This window comes from Podarcis cretensis, assembly GCF_951804945.1.
Source record: "Podarcis cretensis genome assembly, chromosome: 9".
In the NCBI taxonomy this organism is placed as follows: domain Eukaryota; kingdom Metazoa; phylum Chordata; class Lepidosauria; order Squamata; family Lacertidae; genus Podarcis; species Podarcis cretensis.
Genome location: NC_137178.1, coordinates 21928676 through 21947485, shown reverse-complemented (window position 1 = coordinate 21947485; position 18810 = coordinate 21928676). Strand labels below are relative to the sequence as shown.

General features: G+C 42.4%; 1 protein-coding gene and 1 long non-coding RNA gene across 3 annotated transcripts in view; one reads left to right on the top strand and one right to left on the bottom strand.

Moving 5' to 3' along the window:
- Positions 1–18810, top strand: part of EMCN (endomucin) — a 37807-nt gene that overhangs the window by 3987 nt on the left and 15010 nt on the right. For both annotated transcript variants that reach the window (XM_079990317.1, XM_079990318.1), the window contains exons 2-7: positions 6271–6312; positions 6993–7022; positions 8442–8495; positions 11866–11961; positions 16624–16689; positions 18339–18446. In XM_079990317.1, coding sequence (XP_079846443.1) covers positions 6271–6312; positions 6993–7022; positions 8442–8495; positions 11866–11961; positions 16624–16689; positions 18339–18446 — 396 coding nt within the window. The remainder of the gene's footprint in view (positions 1–6270; positions 6313–6992; positions 7023–8441; positions 8496–11865; positions 11962–16623; positions 16690–18338; positions 18447–18810) is intronic.
- Positions 13166–18810, bottom strand: part of LOC307223936 — a 58547-nt gene continuing 52902 nt past the window's right edge. The window contains exon 3 of the long non-coding RNA XR_013842325.1: positions 13166–14061. This is a non-coding gene — a long non-coding RNA (uncharacterized lncRNA). The remainder of the gene's footprint in view (positions 14062–18810) is intronic.

Here is an 18810-nt window from a genome sequence, read left to right as displayed (position 1 = left end):
ACATTACTTTGTTTCATCATTTAGCTATCTTCTACCAAAGGCTGCTCACATATAATCATCATATGGATGATTTGAAGTTCTAGGTGGGTATTTTCAGTGTCCTGTAACGTGCCATATTCCACATTTGTGTACATAGCTTTGGGGGACGGGACCTGGGTCATGGCTAAGTGGCAACACATCTGGCTTGCATTCAGAAGGTCCCAGACAGAACAAGATAGAACAGTAGATGAACTCTTGTAAGGCAGGTTCCTACGTTCCTTTGTTTACAAGGGAAGGACCATGGTAGAGCATCTGCCTTGCTGCCGTCTTCCCTGTGGTTCCCTGCAGGAGTGCTGAGGTTTCCCATTGCAGATTAGCAGCCAGAACCTTTGATGTAACCTGTAGGTATGTATTTCATAAAAGTGTACGAGCAGAGATGCCGCCTGACAGTAACATTCCCTTTCCCTGATCTAAGATATTTTGACATGTGATGCAGCTGTTCATACACACTCAGAACACTTTGTACATACATTGTTCATATATATATATATATATATATATGGTTTTTCAAATTAAAATTTTACTGTCACATGTCCAACTTACAACATAAATACAAGATTCCAAGGAATCTCCTGGGCTTCCCTCCTCCCCTTTGTGGGACTTATTATTAATCATTTCCTCCTGCATCTTTTATGATAATCCAAAATCTTTTACCTCTCCACTGTGTCCAAAACTCACCATTAAACTACAAGTGATATTCCAATCCTACTAACAATTTAAACTGTTTACAATGGTTTCTAAGATAAGTCATAATTTCCCCCCATTCCTTATTCAAATTTCTGTCTTCCTGATTTCTGATTCTTCTGGTCATTTTGGTCATTTTGGCCATTTTGGCATAATCCATCAACATGATCTGCCATTTTTCTCTGCTAGGGGTTTTATCTTCTTTCCATCTCTGGGCCAATAACATCCGCACAGCCGTGGTTGCTTACATAAATAGTCTTATCTGCTCCCTTGGGATTTCGGCATCTAGAATTCCTAAAAGGAAGGCTTCGGGGGGGGGGGTATTAAAGGAAAGGTTACTTTAAACATTTTTTTCAACTCATTATATATCATTTCCCAAAATTCTTTTTACTATCTTACATTTCCACCACATATGATAAAAGGTGCCTTCTTTTTCCTTACATTTCCAGCATACATTTGATCATGTTTTCTACTAATTTGCTAGGAGTTAAATACCAGTTAAATACATCATGTTCATAAAAAAAATTCTTTCAACATGTAACATGCTGTGAATTTTAAATCCCAATTCCATAACTTCTCCTATGCTGTTAGTTGGATATTATACCCAAAGTCTCTTGCCCAGTATAGTACATACGTTGTTCAAAGACTCATTTTAATGGCAGTCAGAGCATGAGCCCAGACAGGGGTGCCATCTGGGGAGCCGAGAGGCTGAGGACCCTCCCAAAAAATTCAAGGAGAGGGCTGAGCCCCCTCAATATTCCACGATGACTGTGCACATGCTGGGCATGCACAACATGCAACATGCTCACATCACTCACACACACTGCATGGCATGCTTGCATCACTCACGCAAGCCATGCAGCATGTGGACAACACATCAGCATGTCGCATGGCATACGTGGGTGATATCAGCATGTCACATGGCCCGGGCCCCCTCAATCATGGGGGCAAGCCATCACGCTTGAGCCCAAAGATCACCTCTTTGTCCAAGCAGCCACTAAACTTTAGATTCAAGTTTTCACTTTCTGGAGAAAACTGAGCATAAATAAGTCTGTAAACATGAGTGGGCAGCCATCTTGGGGAGGGGGGGGAATGCAGTTGGAACCACAGTAATAACTCCTGACATGCTACCTCAGTTCACACTAACTGTTCCTCATATGGAGAAAGGTTGCCTTATCTTCAAACATGTCTGTGTGATGGTGTGGAGGAATTCAGCAGAGAAGCTGTTAGGTAAAGGCAGCCCTATCATTTCTACTAACTGACACATTCTGAAACCATTTGCCAATCAAAACACAGCCATCCTTTGAAATTCTCACTTCTCCAAATTTTCTACAAAAATGCATGATATAGGGCAACGTGTGCACAGAAATGTATATATTAGTGCAAACAACATGCAAAAATATGTTATATTTGCTTTGCTAAAATGTGTGCATGAGGCAAAAGTGCATTGAAAACATGTATATTAGGAGACGTTTGCACTAAAATGCGGTTGGAATTTCATGAGGATCTTTGGGGGGGGGGGAGTAAATGCCACAAACTGATGTAGAAATGTGCAGAACCTAGCTAAAGAGTGGGTTGGTGGGGGAAATGAAGAAGAACCAAAATGGACAGATTTGCACATGTAAGAGAAGTCAGTGGATGGAGTGGGGGAACAGCTCTTCTGTTGTGTAGCAAACGATGGGCGGTGTTCTTTTTGCATTATTCGGTCATATCTCGGTGTGTTGCTAGCTTGACCTTGCAGCTGCGGCTGTAATGCTCATATTTTTAGCATATCCTGTTATCTTCCACACACTCCCTGCAGCCACACCCTCACCACACTTCTCCCCCTGACACATTCCTGGAAGTGACTGCATTGGGATCAGGGAACAGAGACGGACTCCCACACGAAGCTTTCCGTGGGAATGTTGCTAGTCACTTCCACCAGGGATGGCAAATCCCTGCTGAATCCAGCCCAAGAGAGCCTTTCCTCTCAATGCTTGAAAAGATGAAGCTGTTGCAGCTAAAGGGATAGCAGAAAAGCACAGGCTGGGGGAGGAATAAGCAGCTGACTGCTAAATAGAGGAGGCCATGAGAGGATGGACAATCTTTCTATCACTGTAACAAATAAGGGGAACAAATGAGGGGAAGGGCCATAGCTCAGTGGATAGAGCATCTGCCTTGCAAGTGGAAGGTCCAAAGTTCAATCCCTGGTATCTCCAGGTAGGGCTGGGGAAACCCCTATCTAAAACCCTGAATAGCTGCATCCAGTCAGTGTAGACAATACTGAGCTAAAGGACCAATGGTCTGACTCAGAATAAGACAGCTTCTTATATTCCTATGACAGCCTTCCCCAACATGAGCCTTCTACATACATACATACATACATACATACATACATACAGTCCAGCAACATCTGGGGGAACCACCCTTGAATTAAAGCAGGCATGAGGAGCCCTGGTCATCCCTGGTCATTGGCCATGCTTGCTGGGGCTGATGGGAGTTGCAGCTCAGCAACATGTGGAAGACCACAGGTTCCTCTCACCTGGATTAAAGGATTAGTCCCATCCCTAAGCAAAATAGCTGACTTGTTGGTAACCGCTCTGTGAATGCTCCTAGACAAACATTCATTGTTGACTCTGCCGCTCATGTGTGCAATTGTTCCTGGGGGGGGGGGGGGGTTGCAGCATCCACACATTTGCTGACAGCAAAATGCCAACTCTATTCCTCCCCAGACCATTCCAGATCTACCCTTTCCAGGGAAAACCTCTCTCTCTCTCTCTCTCTCTCTCTCTCTCTCTCTCTCTCTCTGTGTGTGTGTGTGTGTGTGTGTGTGTTGCCAACCACCCATTTACAATATGAAGCCCCCCTTGGAAGCCCCCTTCCCTCATCCTTGTTCTTTGTCATCAGCTTGCTCCTCATCATCCTTGCTCTTCATCATGGATGGAGAGCTTTATTTGGAGCTCTTGAGTGGACCAGAGGAGTAAAGTTCTCCCTCTGGTTCACTCTGAGGCACCTAGTCCAACTGGCACCACTGGGAGAGTAAATGGCTATCTTTCACTTTCTTACTACTGTTATTATTTTTTAAATCTGCATACCGTCCTTCATCTGCAGATCTCATTGCACAGGATGTGTCCTGGCTGAAGTGGGGACCACGTTTTTGAAAGACCCACCCATTTCTTCACTATCTATAGGAAAGGGCTACTGACATAAATAGTAAGCCTGATAAGATAGGGAAACAGGGCAGAAAGCTTCAGGTAGAGATATCAGAGAATTATGCAAAAGAAAAAGACATTGCTTTAGTCTGTGTGTTCACATCTGCAGTTTACATTTATAGTTAGAAATGGAAATCAGTCAAGTGGCTATGATTGATATTCATTGATATAATTGTTTTAAGTTCATACATAATTAACTATGGGGGTTTTTCTGCATTGATGTTCCCTTTACATTGAAATTAATGTAAGTTATAGAAGTTATATAAATACTTAATTTATGTAATTTACATTACATAGTGGACAGTGAGATGAATAATGCAATATTGGAAGAAACTGAACTGCAGCAGACCAGAAACAGCACCAATTGTGATGAATACAGGTTGGAACAGAAATTGCTGCCTTCTTCCATCTCTAGCTCTAGGCTGCAATCCTGTCTACATTTACCAGGGAGCAACCCCCATCTTACTGAGTGTGACTTTATCCAGAGTAAACATACACAGGATTGCCCTACACATCATTTAAGAGTAAATAAGCTATTAAAATGTGAACTTAAAAATTGCCCCTCAACAAATCAGGGGCCTTAACAATAAACAAAGTCTCTGAAATGACACGCTCTTGAAGGGAGAGGTTCACAACTAAAGTTGCTTAAAATCCTATAAACTTCAGCTTCTTCTATAGATGCAAACCAGCCTTTTCATCCATTCATGAAGTAATAAGATGGTTCGAATGTCACATAATTTTCTCTGCCTATGTGATTTCCCCAAACATCTCCTCCTGTGCTGCTATATATTTTCTGCAATAAGGATTGCAATTTACATTGCACATTTGCACTGAAAAATTCAGACCTGTCATCACTGGCAATGGCTTTTTTCTGTGTCTGGGTTTGCTACTATAATTTGCTTTTCACACTGTAATAACTGCCGTATAATTAAGCTTTTCATAGTGGATTGACCCCTTGCACAGCAAAGTCAATGTGTTGAGAACAGGGGCACTTAAGTCTATTTACTGGAAAGAAATTATACGAAGCCCAGCTCTCCATATATTTAGCCTAGCTTCTTTTGGCTATGCAGCCATGCTATCGACTTCTGCTTATAGGTGCAAGTCCAGGAAAAAGCTTCCACTTAAAGGCACCAGCCAATTCCTGTTCCTGCTTTGGAGAAGAAAAAGAGAGAGAGTACATTTTTCATAAACAGGAAGCAAACTGTTCTTTCTGCAAACTGGTCTTTTCCTAAAATTACAAACCTGGTATCTCCTACTGTAGCTGTGAAATCATCATAATTTCAGTAAGGAATATCAGCAAAACACAACTGCCCACATTTTAACGAAAGGACAAAGTTGTAAAAATTTTTCCCCCAAATGAATGTGATAGGAATTTTATGGTCTTAGATATATGGTAATGTTCATAAGTGTACCAACCAAGCACGTACATAGATCAGCACAGGAAGACCAACCTGGAACCATTTTGATTCCTAAACTGAGGCAATGTTTCTCTGCAAGGTCAAAGTGGGAAACCTCCCCATTGTCTTTTCCTTCACAAATCCTGTCTTAAGGGTATGTCTGTGTTTGAATAGGGTGTGAGCCTGTGACCTGGCCCAGGTATTTATCATTACAAAAGACTGGCCAGGCTGCCCAGGAAATCCAATCAAGTAACCTGCCAGACAGGAGATAAACAAGGACAGGAGAAAAACAACATTCAAATTTCTGTTTAGACCGCCTTTTCTGTGATGTAGGTGTGATGTATCTGAGGGGTGGTCTTAGGTTACACCCCTTCTGTGATGTATGTATGATGTTTCTGGGGGTGGTCTTGATCTATAGGGTGGCAATTTCAAAAGTCTTTATAAGGCTTTGCACGCCATTTTTCTGGGTCCTCCTCCTCTCCTGCGGGTGAGGGGAGCACCCTGTTGCAACAGATCAATAAAGATCAAGCTTACTAGCTGCTTTGCTTCTCAATATTCTCTGGTTGGCCTCTGTTATTTTCTTCTACCAATAGGGAACCTATGTAAGGACTCTATATGGGCTCTTGGATACCCCATAAGGGAAAAAGGGCAATTTTTGTTTACAACATGAACAAGCTGTCCTGAACACATTCTAGTACTGGTAGATAATAGGGAAATGCACCCAAATGGTTATTGGAATGGTAGCGCCTTATACCATTAAATAAGTGATGAGCTATAACAGAAAAGGTTAATCAATAAACCATCAAAGGAAAGCATTACCAACTGTTCAAACAGCTGCTCAGCAGAATGACTTCTGCTTTCATGGCATTGCCTCTGAGTGCTAATTCTTCATTTGACAGAGATTGTTGAGAACAATGATTAACACTCATACTTATATGTGTGTTTGTTTAAATCTTCAGGAGACATGAATACAACAACCAGCAAGGCCCAAACAACTCCTGGTAAGCAACAACCCTTTATTGTCTTATTTTTAACCATCTCTTGAGAACATGCCCATACATTAGAGTGGCTTTGTTCCAGAAAAAGAAACTTCTTCCTTGTTGCTGTTTATCAGCAAAGCACATCATGGGTCCTTGCTGATTCGGGGCCGAACTATGATGGTGCATGAGAGCCAGTGCAGTCAGCTTAGTGGTTACAGTGTCAGGCTAAGATCAGAAAGATCTGGTTTAAATCGCTTCTCGTGCCCAGGGTGAGTATTCACTATCTCTTCCCAACCTACTTCACAGAGCTGTTGTGGGGATAAAAGAGTGAGGAGAGAACCATATATACATCACCTTAAGCAGGGTATAATGTAAATAGCAGGAGTAATACTAATAGTAAATATGTAATGCCTTGCCTCCTCTGTCATTCCCAAGGATTGTCAGAACTCCAGGGGGTCGCTAACTTTCAGAAACCCTTATTCTTGCAATCTGGGGTGCTCATATCATCATTGATCCTGTCTGTTAGTTTGTTTTATTTCTCCAGGTATTCCTTTTACGCTCCCACAACCTTCCTTTAGCATAGGTCCCCTGCCTTATGAAATCCCTTCTCAACAATTATTATTAAGATGGCTGTTTAGTGTAACATTAATCTGAACTGCAAGATAAATCACCACAATGAATGCTTAATGTTATTTGTACAGGATCAACCACAACTATCTCAGCAACTACAGGTAAGCTATATAATTGTATATAATCGTCTGGAAGTTTAAAGTCACTGCATATCATTTATACTAGTTCATGTAAACAATCATTTTTAGCTTACTTCAGTGTCCATTGAAGGGTCCACTCGATTGGGTTAAACGCCTTTGCATTTGGTTTCCATTGCATTCATTTGCAAGGACTTTGCTTCAAGGTTTCCATTTCAGATCGAAATGGATATATATATATATATATATATATATATATATATATATGGAGAAGTTGGAGATTAGTGTTATAGTACATGTAAAAGGGAGGCTCCTTACTGTGGAGGTGAGAGGAATCCAATGGAAGAGGAGATATAATATTCAAAAGTGAAGCATGATATGGCAATGGAGTCTGCTCCATTAGAGCAAATGGGTACTGCCCCACTAACCTTGATTCCACGAAGCCCACTTGTCTGCCTTCTGACTTGCAACCAGTCCTTATCTCCAGATAAGGTCCAGGCAGAAGGTACTATTTGTAGATCTCTGGGTTATTTGTAGCTAATCACCAATAACTTCTGACTCCCAGTGGTTCAAAAATAGCACCAGCCTTTCCCCCCGAATTAGGCTTCTAATTTGTGGGGTGGGGGACTAGGATTTTTTTGTGAAAGAACTATGACCTCATTTCTGGTACTGAAGACAAAGTCTTGGGCCGAGAGATGCTTTGTTCTTTCATTCTAAGTGTGTATATGCCCTTCTTACATTTTGATACAGCTGGTATTTGGGTTTGTGGGTGGGAATCTGATCTTATAGGTTGGCAGTTCACCCAACCCTACTTTAGATAATGATCAAGAATCCAGAAGTGAATTTTGAAGCACGCACTCACACCCACCATTCATATTTTCATAATAAAGCTGATACCAATTTGCAGTTAACTAGGAAATCTTAGGGAACACTTTCTCTCAAATAGATCTGTCCTGTCACTAAGGTCTTCCTGGGGCTATTTTTCCAAATTTTAAAAAACCAGGTTCTCTACTTAAATCATGATTTGTGTGCAGGAGTAGCTTGTTCCTCAAGTATCATGATATGAAGACCTTTACTTCTCAAATAAAGTACAGCGAAATTGAAGGGTATTGTAACTTCAGAGGCCAATAAAAATTGTGAAATGCCTGGCTGAGCTCAGGAAGAGAATAGATTTTATTTTATTTTTTAAAAGGCATATTAAAGCATCTCCTAATACAAGCACAAAAGGGACAGGCAATGCTGCGAGATGGAACATTTGGCATGGTATATTTGCAATATGCTTTCAGGTAACTTTTATTTGAAATGCGGCATATATTGCCATGAGATATTATCATGTTCCAAAAGACCATTGGTCAACATATCTGAACCTTCTCCTTCCCCTCAAGCAGACTTGGTTGTTTTTAATAATAAAATTCATTTTGCTTTACCTTACCCTTCTCATAGCAAGCCAAGAAACCTCTTCCTCTTCCACGACCACAAGCAAAGCTGAAACTGCAGGTAATTTCTTCAACATTTGAATTATTTTTTTGCATGTGATTTTCTTCTTCTAGCTTCTGCTCTTTGATTAATCCATATCAGATGCTTTCCGCATGGGGTGCTGCACATAAAACCATGTTTGGCTGTGAAAGTGAGTTACAGTGAAGTTTGAAGAACACATTCTATATCTTGGCCACATCTGCACCATACATTTAAAGCACTGCTATACCACTTTAACAGTTCCAAAGAATTATGGGAGCTGTAGCTCGTTAAGGGTGCTAAGACCCCTCCTGCCCTACCAGAGGTACCATTTCCAGTTGCCTGGGAAGCAGGATTGATTGTTAAACCACTCTGGAAACTGTACACCTATGAAGAGAATAGGGTTTCCTAATGACTCTCATCATCTTTAGCAAACAGCAGCTTCCAGGATCCTTTGGGGGAAATCATGACTGTTTAAAGTAGTATAATACTGCTTCAAATGTAGGGTGTGGATGTGGACTTAGATTATGATTTATTATTATTATTATTATTATTATTATTATTATTATTATTACTGCTGCTGTTGACCTACAACTCCCATCATTCCCATCCATGCTGGTTACAATGGTCAGGGTTGATGTGGGTTGTAGTTCAACAACATCTGTGGAGGGACCCAAGCTTAGACAGTTGTCAGGCTTTGGGGACTCGGCCCCCCCCATTGGCCGTAGATAAGCAGGACAAAGCAAAAAGAGTCTCTTACCATTTAAAGAGGCTTTAATGATCACAGCAAAAAAACCAACACAGCCATTCTCAGAATGAAGGTGTTCCAATTAAGGTTTATACCCACTTCCCCCCTTGTCACTTCCGCTTCTTGCAACCTGATCTCACAACCACTGTGCTTTTTTTGCTCTCCTTGGCCTTGGAGTGATAGGCTGCACACTTTCCAGCGAAAGAGTCTCTTAGCTCACTCTCTTCCTGTTCTTCTTCACTTTGCTGATCAACACCCCCCCCCCCCCGTTCTTCCCAACTTTTGTCTTCAGAACTATGCCCCTCTGCAAACCACTGTTCCAAATCTGTACTGTTCCATTGCTCCTGGGCAACTTCAGGATCCTGGTCAGGAGCAGGGGGAGGGGGAGGTTCCCACGATTCCTCATCAGAGCTGTACTCCTCAGCCTGGTCTCTGACAACAGTATTGTAGGCAGTACTGTGCATGAGAGGCCTGTGGTCTGACTTGGAATAAGCTCGCTTCCTGAACTAAGCAGATCCGGAGCCGTCTGAGAAACCTACCTGAGAAAACCCAGTGCATTATGGTTGAAAGGTAGGATATAATTGAGGTGATGTATTTATTTACTAGTGTAAAACATGTTCATCCTGACTTTCGATATCAGGGTGGTGCAGAGCATTAAACGAAAACAAACGAAACAACAGCAAACCAGCTAGAACTTGCACAGTTAAGGTTGAAATCCTATGCACACTTACCTGGGAATAAGTCCCGCTGAGTTTATGGGATTGCACTGTAAATCAGTAAAATCTATTAAAATGTTTCAGTTTAATATCTAAATGATGGTGGGGTTGGTACTAGGTGAAGCCCTTTGGGGAGGCCATTCGGTAACTGGGCTACCACTACTAATCAAGCCCTCTTCTTTTTAGATGATCTTCATACCTTTGATGGGAATATTTGGCTCAACCCTATCATTTTAGTTGACTTTCCCAGTACAGTGGTGCCCCGCAAGACGAACGCCTCGCAAGACGGAAAACCCGCTAGACGAAAGGGTTTTCCGTTTTGGAGGCGCTTCGCAAAACGAATTTATCTATGGGCTTGCTTTGCAAGACGAAAATGTATTGCGAGTTCCTGCGGGGTTTTTTCCCTTTCCCCCCCTTTTCCTAAGCCCTAAGCCACTTATCAGCTGATCCGCTAAAAGCCGCTAAACCGCTAATAGCGCTAATCCGCTAAGCTGTCAATGGGCTTGCTTCGCAAGACGAAAAAACCGCTAGACGAAGAGCCTCACGGAACGGATTAATTTCGTCTTGCGAGGCACCACTGTATCTTCTTCCATTCTGAGTCTTAGACACTTAACACTGCTAGCATAAGAAGGGAATGGAGCTGCATACACACCCACCCACCCCAGTTTAAAGGGAAAGCATGCACTGGCATCCGGAACAGTGTGGCAGTAAAAAAGCAAATCATGTTTGGAATGATTTCCTCAGAGTGCTTTACTCTTCTTGAAGTGATTAATTCTGTGCCACTGTCTACGAGTGAGGCTGTGTTTTCCCTTTGAAGAGCTGCACTCTGATGAAGGTGAACACTTTTTTCATTTTCGAAAACGCTTTAGCGGCATTTGCTAATTCATTTTTTGCAACTCCTCTGCAACGTAAGTGGGTAATAATATCATCATTCCTGCTTTATAGAGAAGCCCAGAGCTATTGCCAGAGTCAGCGACAGAAAAGGAGGGCAAAAATGGAAGCTGTAGATGGAGGTAGCTTTCTCAGTAGCTCTGACTTCAAAGCTGCTCTACTGTTTATGTGGGTATTTAAAACAACAATTAATTTTTTAATCATGGGGGTGGGGGAATGCTATGAATCAATGAACACCCATGTAATATGGGCACAATTTACTGCACTTCCATGTTCCCCCCCTCAAATTAAAATCCCCATATGCTTTCTAGAACATGTAAACAGTGATTTCATCATGTGGAGTTGAAATCTGTGCAAAGCTTTAATAGAAATGGAGATTTAGGAAAGCAGCATTTTCCATTCCATTCTGTAATTGCCACATGCAGCACTGCTCCCATTCTGCAGCAGTTCCATCTTCTGCCCAAAACTATGCTATTCATGTCAACTTAAGAGAAGAAGTCCCTGAGAAGCACCCTGAAACAGAAATAAAGCACGTCATCGACAAGGAGTGGGTGAAGTTGGTCCACTGTGGCAAAATTACATAACTTATGTGAATTACACTGGGTGGCATTCAGCTAAGTTTTACGCAGGGAAGACCTATTGAAATGAATGAACATGACTGATGAAATAATGAACATGAATGTGTGAACACCGTCAATTTTCACTCCCAGTTTTCATGTGAATTTTCTGACATCCCTACAGGGCAACAAAAATTAGACCTGAATCTCTGGTTCTTTCTCTTTGGACAATATTTCTGACAAGGATATATATGTAGTCTCAGGTATAGCCACAGGAAGTGAATAATCACACATCTGGATCAACAGGAGTGTCATTTACATATGCAGACAATGGCTTGAGCTGCACCAGGAACATGGAAAGTAAACAGCATGGAATGCTGGGAGTTCTGTTGTCTTTTCATAAGCAGTGTTAGCAATAAACCATAAGTGGGTCACAGATCGGCTATGTTTATTTGGCAGAGGAAGAGTAACAGAAAAAAAATGTGTGTTCTTTGTTTCAGGTAATACGACAACTACTGCGAATTCTTCAGCAATAGCCCGACCAACACAGGCCTCTGCACATGGGTCACTATCAACACCCAACAACACAGCAAGCAGTAGGTATTGTGTTTCTCTGGCTCACTGGTGAATTCATTGTAAGCCATACCTGAGGGTGAGAAAGGGCCACCATGGCTGTGAAGCAGGGCATTGGTTTGTGGCGAAGGTCTTGACTCAGTGATGGAGCACATACATTGGACGCTAAAACCTCCCAGGTTCAATCCCCAGAATTTGCAAGAGACTCCTATGTGAAATCTTGGAAATCTGCTACCAATAGACCATAAAAGGTAAAGGTAAAGGCTTTATTGGCCAAGGGAGCTGGCGTACAGCTTCTGGGTCATGTGGCCAGCATGACTAAGCCACTTCTGGCAAAACCAGAGCAGCGCACGGAAACACCGTTTACCTTCCCACAGGAGCAGTACCTATTTATCTACTTGCACTTTTGATGTGCTTTCGAACTGCTAGGTTGGCAGGAGCAGGGACCGAGCAACAGCAGCTCACCCCGTCACGGGGATTCGAACCGTTAACCTTCTGATCGGCAAGCCCTAGGTTCTGTGGTTTAACCCACAGCGCCACCCGCGCCCCACCAATAGACCATACTGAGCTAGATTAACCAATGATCTAACTTGGTACAAGGCAGTTTTCGATGTGTGACCCAGCTTCTTACCCCTGTGTTGATGAACATGGGAGTGAAGAGTACTGGCGTAAGAGTGTTGGCTAGTCTTCATGCAGCCACAGCTGAAATAAAGGCTATGTACATGCAGGGCCTGGAATCTGTAGATCCACACCAAAGTCTGCCCACCCCTGCAGTAAACCAGCATATTAATTGATGATGCTATCATTCTACAATATTTCCAGAGGGGTAGCTATGGTAATCTGCTGCAGCAGGAACAACAAAGAGGTCTGTGGCACATTAGCAATAAATCTGTTAGATCCTTAACACACTGCAATACTCTTTTTCATGGTAGACAGAAAAATGATGATGACAGACAGACAGTGTTGTATCTGCTCGCAAACTGCTCTCTGCAATGTCTCCACTGAACACATCTTGAGGAATAAGGTCATAGACCTGCATATGTAATTTTACAATCTATTGATACTTCATATATTTCAAAATAAATAGAGGAGAAGGAGAAATACTGGACTGGATATTACTTTTGTAGGGCAGTTAGTGGCATAATTCATATGAAGAAATGTTGTGGAACCCCTCTGTCCCCTAGATTTTGGAGAAAGGTAAAATGGCAAGGGATCCAATTTCAAATCTCCACTGTCTCTTCTGTTTTTGGCCCTCAGTCTTGGGGATCAAGTGATAATAAAACCCAATTTTCTTGCACATGGTGCATCAGGCTAGATGAAGACATTTTATTTGGCTTCTGAGCAGTTCTTTTGGGTCCACAGCTCAACTTTCAACACCTAAGCCTCTCTGAATATGAAAGCCCCCTAAGGAAGGGGAAAGTCTGACCCTTCGGTTCTTTGCAGAAGGTCATGCTAGTTGACTCTCGCTTAACTCAAGCATGGCTACCATCAGCCTTCTGCATAAGGGTGTCTTATGGGGAAACTGTGGCTCTCCTGATTTTGTTGGACTCCATCAGCCCCAGTCAACATAGCCAAATGTTCAGGGCTGAAGGGAGCAAGGCCAGCCCACTCATGAGGTAAGGTGAGGTGACTGCCTCAGGCGGCAGCATCCACCAGTGCAGCAAATCCTGATGTTGATTTTTCTTCCCCTCTTGTTCCTGATGTAAATATTCCCTCACCCCCTTCTTCCCTGGTGGGGAGGGGGTGCCATTTTAGGGATTGCCTCAGGTGCCAAAATGTCTTGGGCCTGCCTTTGATGGGAGATGTAGCCCAACCAAATCTGGAGGGCCACAGGTTCCCCATCCTGGCTTTAGTATGTGAATGTGTCCATTATTATGGAATACTGTAGACATTTTTTAAAAATGTACCCATAAATAATTGCACACAAAGGCATCTCAATTAACCATAGTCTTTGGATGCACATCTTTTATTTTATACTTACCTACAGCACTAAAATACTGAACTGTCTGTCTCTGCTGTTACTGCACCAAATGAAGATTTGCTGATGTGGAGCTGATGCTGTAGGCTATGAAGAAGCTTTAGCTTTTGTTTTGCTTTTGCCGTTCCACTTTATGGCAGAAGTCCTAATGGATAGAAACAAAACGAAACGAAAAGCCCACAAATGTGACTCTTTTCCTTTTAGGTCATGGTGAAGTTCCTCACTTGAGGGTATCCATAGAACACAACCACCTATAATTAACCTGTACTGAAAGCTAAAGCTTGTGGCATGTAGGGAAAAGTTAATAAGCAAAGGCAGGCCTGTCTCTACAGCTTAGTTCATGGTAGTGCCCTGAATGAATACTGGAAGTTGACTACTTCCTTGCCCATAATAGACCAACCTAGAACAATACCATTGGTGATGGTTTTTACGATCAGCTTCAAAGCTGAGCTACTCCACCCATTCCAAGTGACTTCCTCAAGGGGTTTCGAGAAGAGGACAATGGCAGACGAGGCCTGCCATGCCCATGAACTGCTTGTGAGCTTCCCACTAGCATCTGGTTGGCCACTGTAGAAAAAGGATGCTAGATAGGAATTTGGTCTAATCCAGCAGACCTTTTCCTGGGTTCTTCACATTTATTTTGTGCTAACATTGTGGAAAATAGCTGTAGAAAAGACCTGGAAGTGATGCAGCATTTGGATTAGGAGAGGCATAAAAGCTGTTGCTCACAGAACTACACACTTTCCAGCAGCCATAAAAAAGATAGGTCTCGGGATTCTTTGGCGAAAGCCATGTGTTTTACACGTACGGTGTATATGCAGCCTCAGTCAGCAATGTGCAAGTGTTGGGCAGCTGCTGACTATTCACCCTTTCTGGCATCAGCAAACCACCCCCACCCCACAGATCAGCTCGCAGCAGTCAGTGGTTTCTTCTTTTAAAAAGATAACTGTGTCACTACTAGTCGGGATGAACAGAACAGTCTATTTCTGGCCAGTGTGGTGTAGTGGTTAAGAGCGATAGACTTGTAATCTGGTGAACCGGGTTCGTGTCTCCGCTCCTCCACATGCAGCTGCTTGGTGACCTTCGGCTAGTCACACTTCTCTGCAGTCTCTCAGCCCCACTCACCTCACAGAGTGTTTGTTGTCAGGGAGGAAAGGAAAGGAGAATGTTAGCCGCTTTGAGACTCCTTCGGGTAGTCATAAAGCAGGCTATCAAATCCAAACTCTTCTTCTACTACTACTCTTCTTTAAGTTTCAGGTGAGTTCATTCGTAAGACCTACTTCATACCAATCTGTGACTCTTCTAAAAATGTACCAAAGCCATTTTTAAGATATGTATCAATGCCTTTTATCTCAATATATACCTTACCATATGCATTTTATCCTAAAACACTTTTTAAAAATGAATTTGATACTTTTCATTGTCTGGAACAGCATTGTGACATTCGGAGAAGTGCAGAATCTGAAGAATAGTTGCATTCTTATCAGTGTATTAATCCAGATGAGGTGAATTAGGCCACTGTGCCCCATGACTGTAAGATGAAGGGCGGGATAAAAGTGTACCAACTAAATAATTAAACGGGCATCAAAGGAAATCCTCCTCCTTCCCTATCTGCCTGCCCCCAATAGCTTGAGCACTCCCTCAGGTAATAAAAGTTACTGATATTCTCAAGAGGGATTGGCAGATTTTGCTGTGGGAAGATGTGCTTTGCAGCATAACTAAGTCTCTCCTCTGAAAATCAGAATTTCAAACCAAGGCATTCCTGGCCCTTTTTTCTTTAATATAACTTTATATTCTAGGCTTTATATTTTCTAGGTTGGTCCTGCCAACCTAGCAGTTCGAAAGCACGTCAAAGTGCAAGTAGATAAATAGGTACCGCTCCGGCAGGAAGGTAAACGGCGTTTATGTGCGCTGCTCTGGTTCACCAGAAGCAGCTTAGTCATGCTGGCCACATGACCCGGAAGCTGTACGCCAGCTCCCTTGGCCAATAAAGTGAGATGAGCGCCACAACCCCAGAGTTGGTCACGACTGGAGCTAATGGTCAGGGGTACCTTTACCTTTACCTTTATCTGTGGAATGACATTCTTCAGGTATTCAGACATTGCAGTGCTTAGAACAAAACACCCCAAAGATAATCCCACCCTCTGTACACCCAGCTGATCTCTGTATTCTGCAGAAGAGGGCATCATGCAACTAGCATTTCATTGTGAGGTCCATTGTCAAGTGCCAGAACCAGGCCTTTATTGTGACGGCGCCTACTCTTTGAAATTCACACCATCAGATAACCTCCATCCCTATTGTCTGTCTGGGAACTTGTTGAAAATCTTCCTCTTTTAACATGATTTTTTCAAATCATTCATTGTTTATTTAATTGATTTTCAAATTGTTGTTTAAATTGGTTTTTTTTTTCTAAATTGCTTTTACATGTAATTGTTTCATGAATGTTTTTATTGTATTGTACATCGTCTCAAGAAGCCTCTTGGGAAGTGATTCATAAATGAAATAAATAACTATTAATAATAATAATAATAATAATAATAATAGGCACAGTTTTAAAGAAAAAGATGCAGGGACCTAAGGATGTTGAGACAACAGCTCTGCAGGATTACTCTGGTTTTCCCCACACTTGCATACTGATTATTCCTTTGACAAATATGTTTTGAGAACAGCAGTTAACACACTGTCATTTATCTTATCAAAATATCAGCAGGGACAGCTGAATCACCAGCACTGAGCTCTGTGACTTCATCTCACTTGACTCTAACAACTCCTGGTAAGACATCCCCTTTATAATCTAATTCATAATCAACTGTTGACAACTGGCCCATTAAACAATTATATGACTGTATTATAGCAGCGGTTTTGCTTCTGTGCTGCGATGTTGAGTAAAGCTTCAGTTTCCTTGCAGTAGATGCAGGCAGAGGTTTTTTTGTGGTTGATTTTTCCCTGTAGCTTCTGGTTGTCGGGTAAACTTGATGAAAGGCTTGCAGGGGATGGGTCCAAGGAAAAGCATCTCCCAGCATGCTCCAGGGAGCAAACAGAATAACCTTTCAGGGGATGCTGTCCCTTTGGTCGGTTTTAGGGCATCCATGTGCCTTCCTTTGCAGAGGTGAGTGCTCTGCTTGAAAAGCTATCCAGTCCCAAGCCTGGTTTAAATTGCTCACCAGCAGTTGTCATCAGGACAGGGGACTAAATAGGCACCCAGATCACTACCCTCCCTGCTGTGATGAGATGTAGTGCATTAAAAAAAAAAAGACTATTTCTAACTTTGCATCCATAAAATAAAGCAGCATGTGCACAATTTATGAAAAGCTGTGCTTTTTTATGGGTAATGCATTTTCTGATTCCCACCCCACCCCCAATGCATAAGCATCCATACTGGTTGACAGACCTAAACTATATATAGACCAATGCTCTACCTTGGTATAAGGCAAGTTTCTTCTGTTCATATGTCATCTTGCAGCAGCCCTTGGGAAGGCTACACCTTTTGTCCTGGCATGTTGCTACAAAGCATGATGAGGCAGGGAAGAGATAGGGTTATCTCCCCTCTTCCCCTCTCCCAATGTGCCATGACTACTCCCACCAGCCAGATAAGTAGAGGAAAATGTTCTACAGATGGGAGCTGGTGGGGAAGTTGTTTTAGGAAGGCGGTTGTGGCGTTTGCCCTCCTAGCTGTGTGACATCATACTGGGTTCATAAGGAAAGGGTTAACTAATTGTAAAACGACTAACCAATGGGAACCCAAGGGGCAGAGTTAACTGTGTATAAGGTTTAAGCACAGAGGGGTTTTTTTTTGGAGGAGTTAGAGTTAGGGTGGTTGAGAAGACAGTCTGGAGTTAGAAGAGACAGAGAAGATAAGTCTGTGGGTTGGGCTAGTCTGGTGTGAGAGAGGGAGAGAATTTGTTAAGAGGAGTCAGTCAAACAGTTGAGATAATCAGTCAGAAGGTATTAGGAAGGTATAGGCCAGTAAAGAAACTAAGGTTAAGATACTGACAGGAATATTATCTGAGAAACCATAAACTTGTTGATGTTTGTACAATAAACTTGGTGGGTTTTTCTGGTTCACTTTTAACAACTGTCTGGACTCAGTGTTCTACCAGAGAGTAACTGGTTGGTTGCAGCAGGGAAGTGAGCACAGTGGTGGCACAGGGATCAATAGACTTAAACATCTGGGGACCCTGTGTGATCGTCACAGTGGTGGACTGGCAAAGAGTGGACTCACCTCCACCCTGCCTCTCCAGATCTACTTCCACACTATCTCACCAGATCTCTCAATGTCTTATGAAAAGTCTGGTATGGGCACTCAGAAAGAGAGAGGGAGAACTGCCTTTGTTTCTGACTGAAAGCAGTGCTTCCTACCTAGACAAGAGTCTAAACCTTAGGGTGGTGTTTGTGTTTAACATGAGATTTCCTTCCTTACAGATCAACATAACAAGACAACAACAACAACAAGGGCACTTCCCAGCGAGAAGGCCACTGAGAGAAGCATACAAGACCCGCTTCAAAAAGTAACCGAAGTTCCAACTGAAAGTAAGTAAAGGCAAATACTTCTCTCCTATTTTACCTCCAGACTGCCAGTATTTTGTGGGAGGGATTCCAGTGAATATGGAAAAATTAGCAATTGACATGGTTTAAGTGCTTTATCCCCCTGGTGCATCAAATTCACTTCAAAAAACCAGTTTTGCATGTTGGGAAAGTTGTGGGGTAAATGCATTAAAATGTGTGGAATTAATAAATGATTATCAAGAACACCATTCTCCCATTCACACTGTGATTCCCCCCCCCCCTTCTTGCTTTGTGGCAAACCATAATTTGATATTATATATACAAAGCAGCAAACTTTCAGCTTGCCCTACAAATCTGAGTTGATAATCAGGACTCATAAATGAGTCAC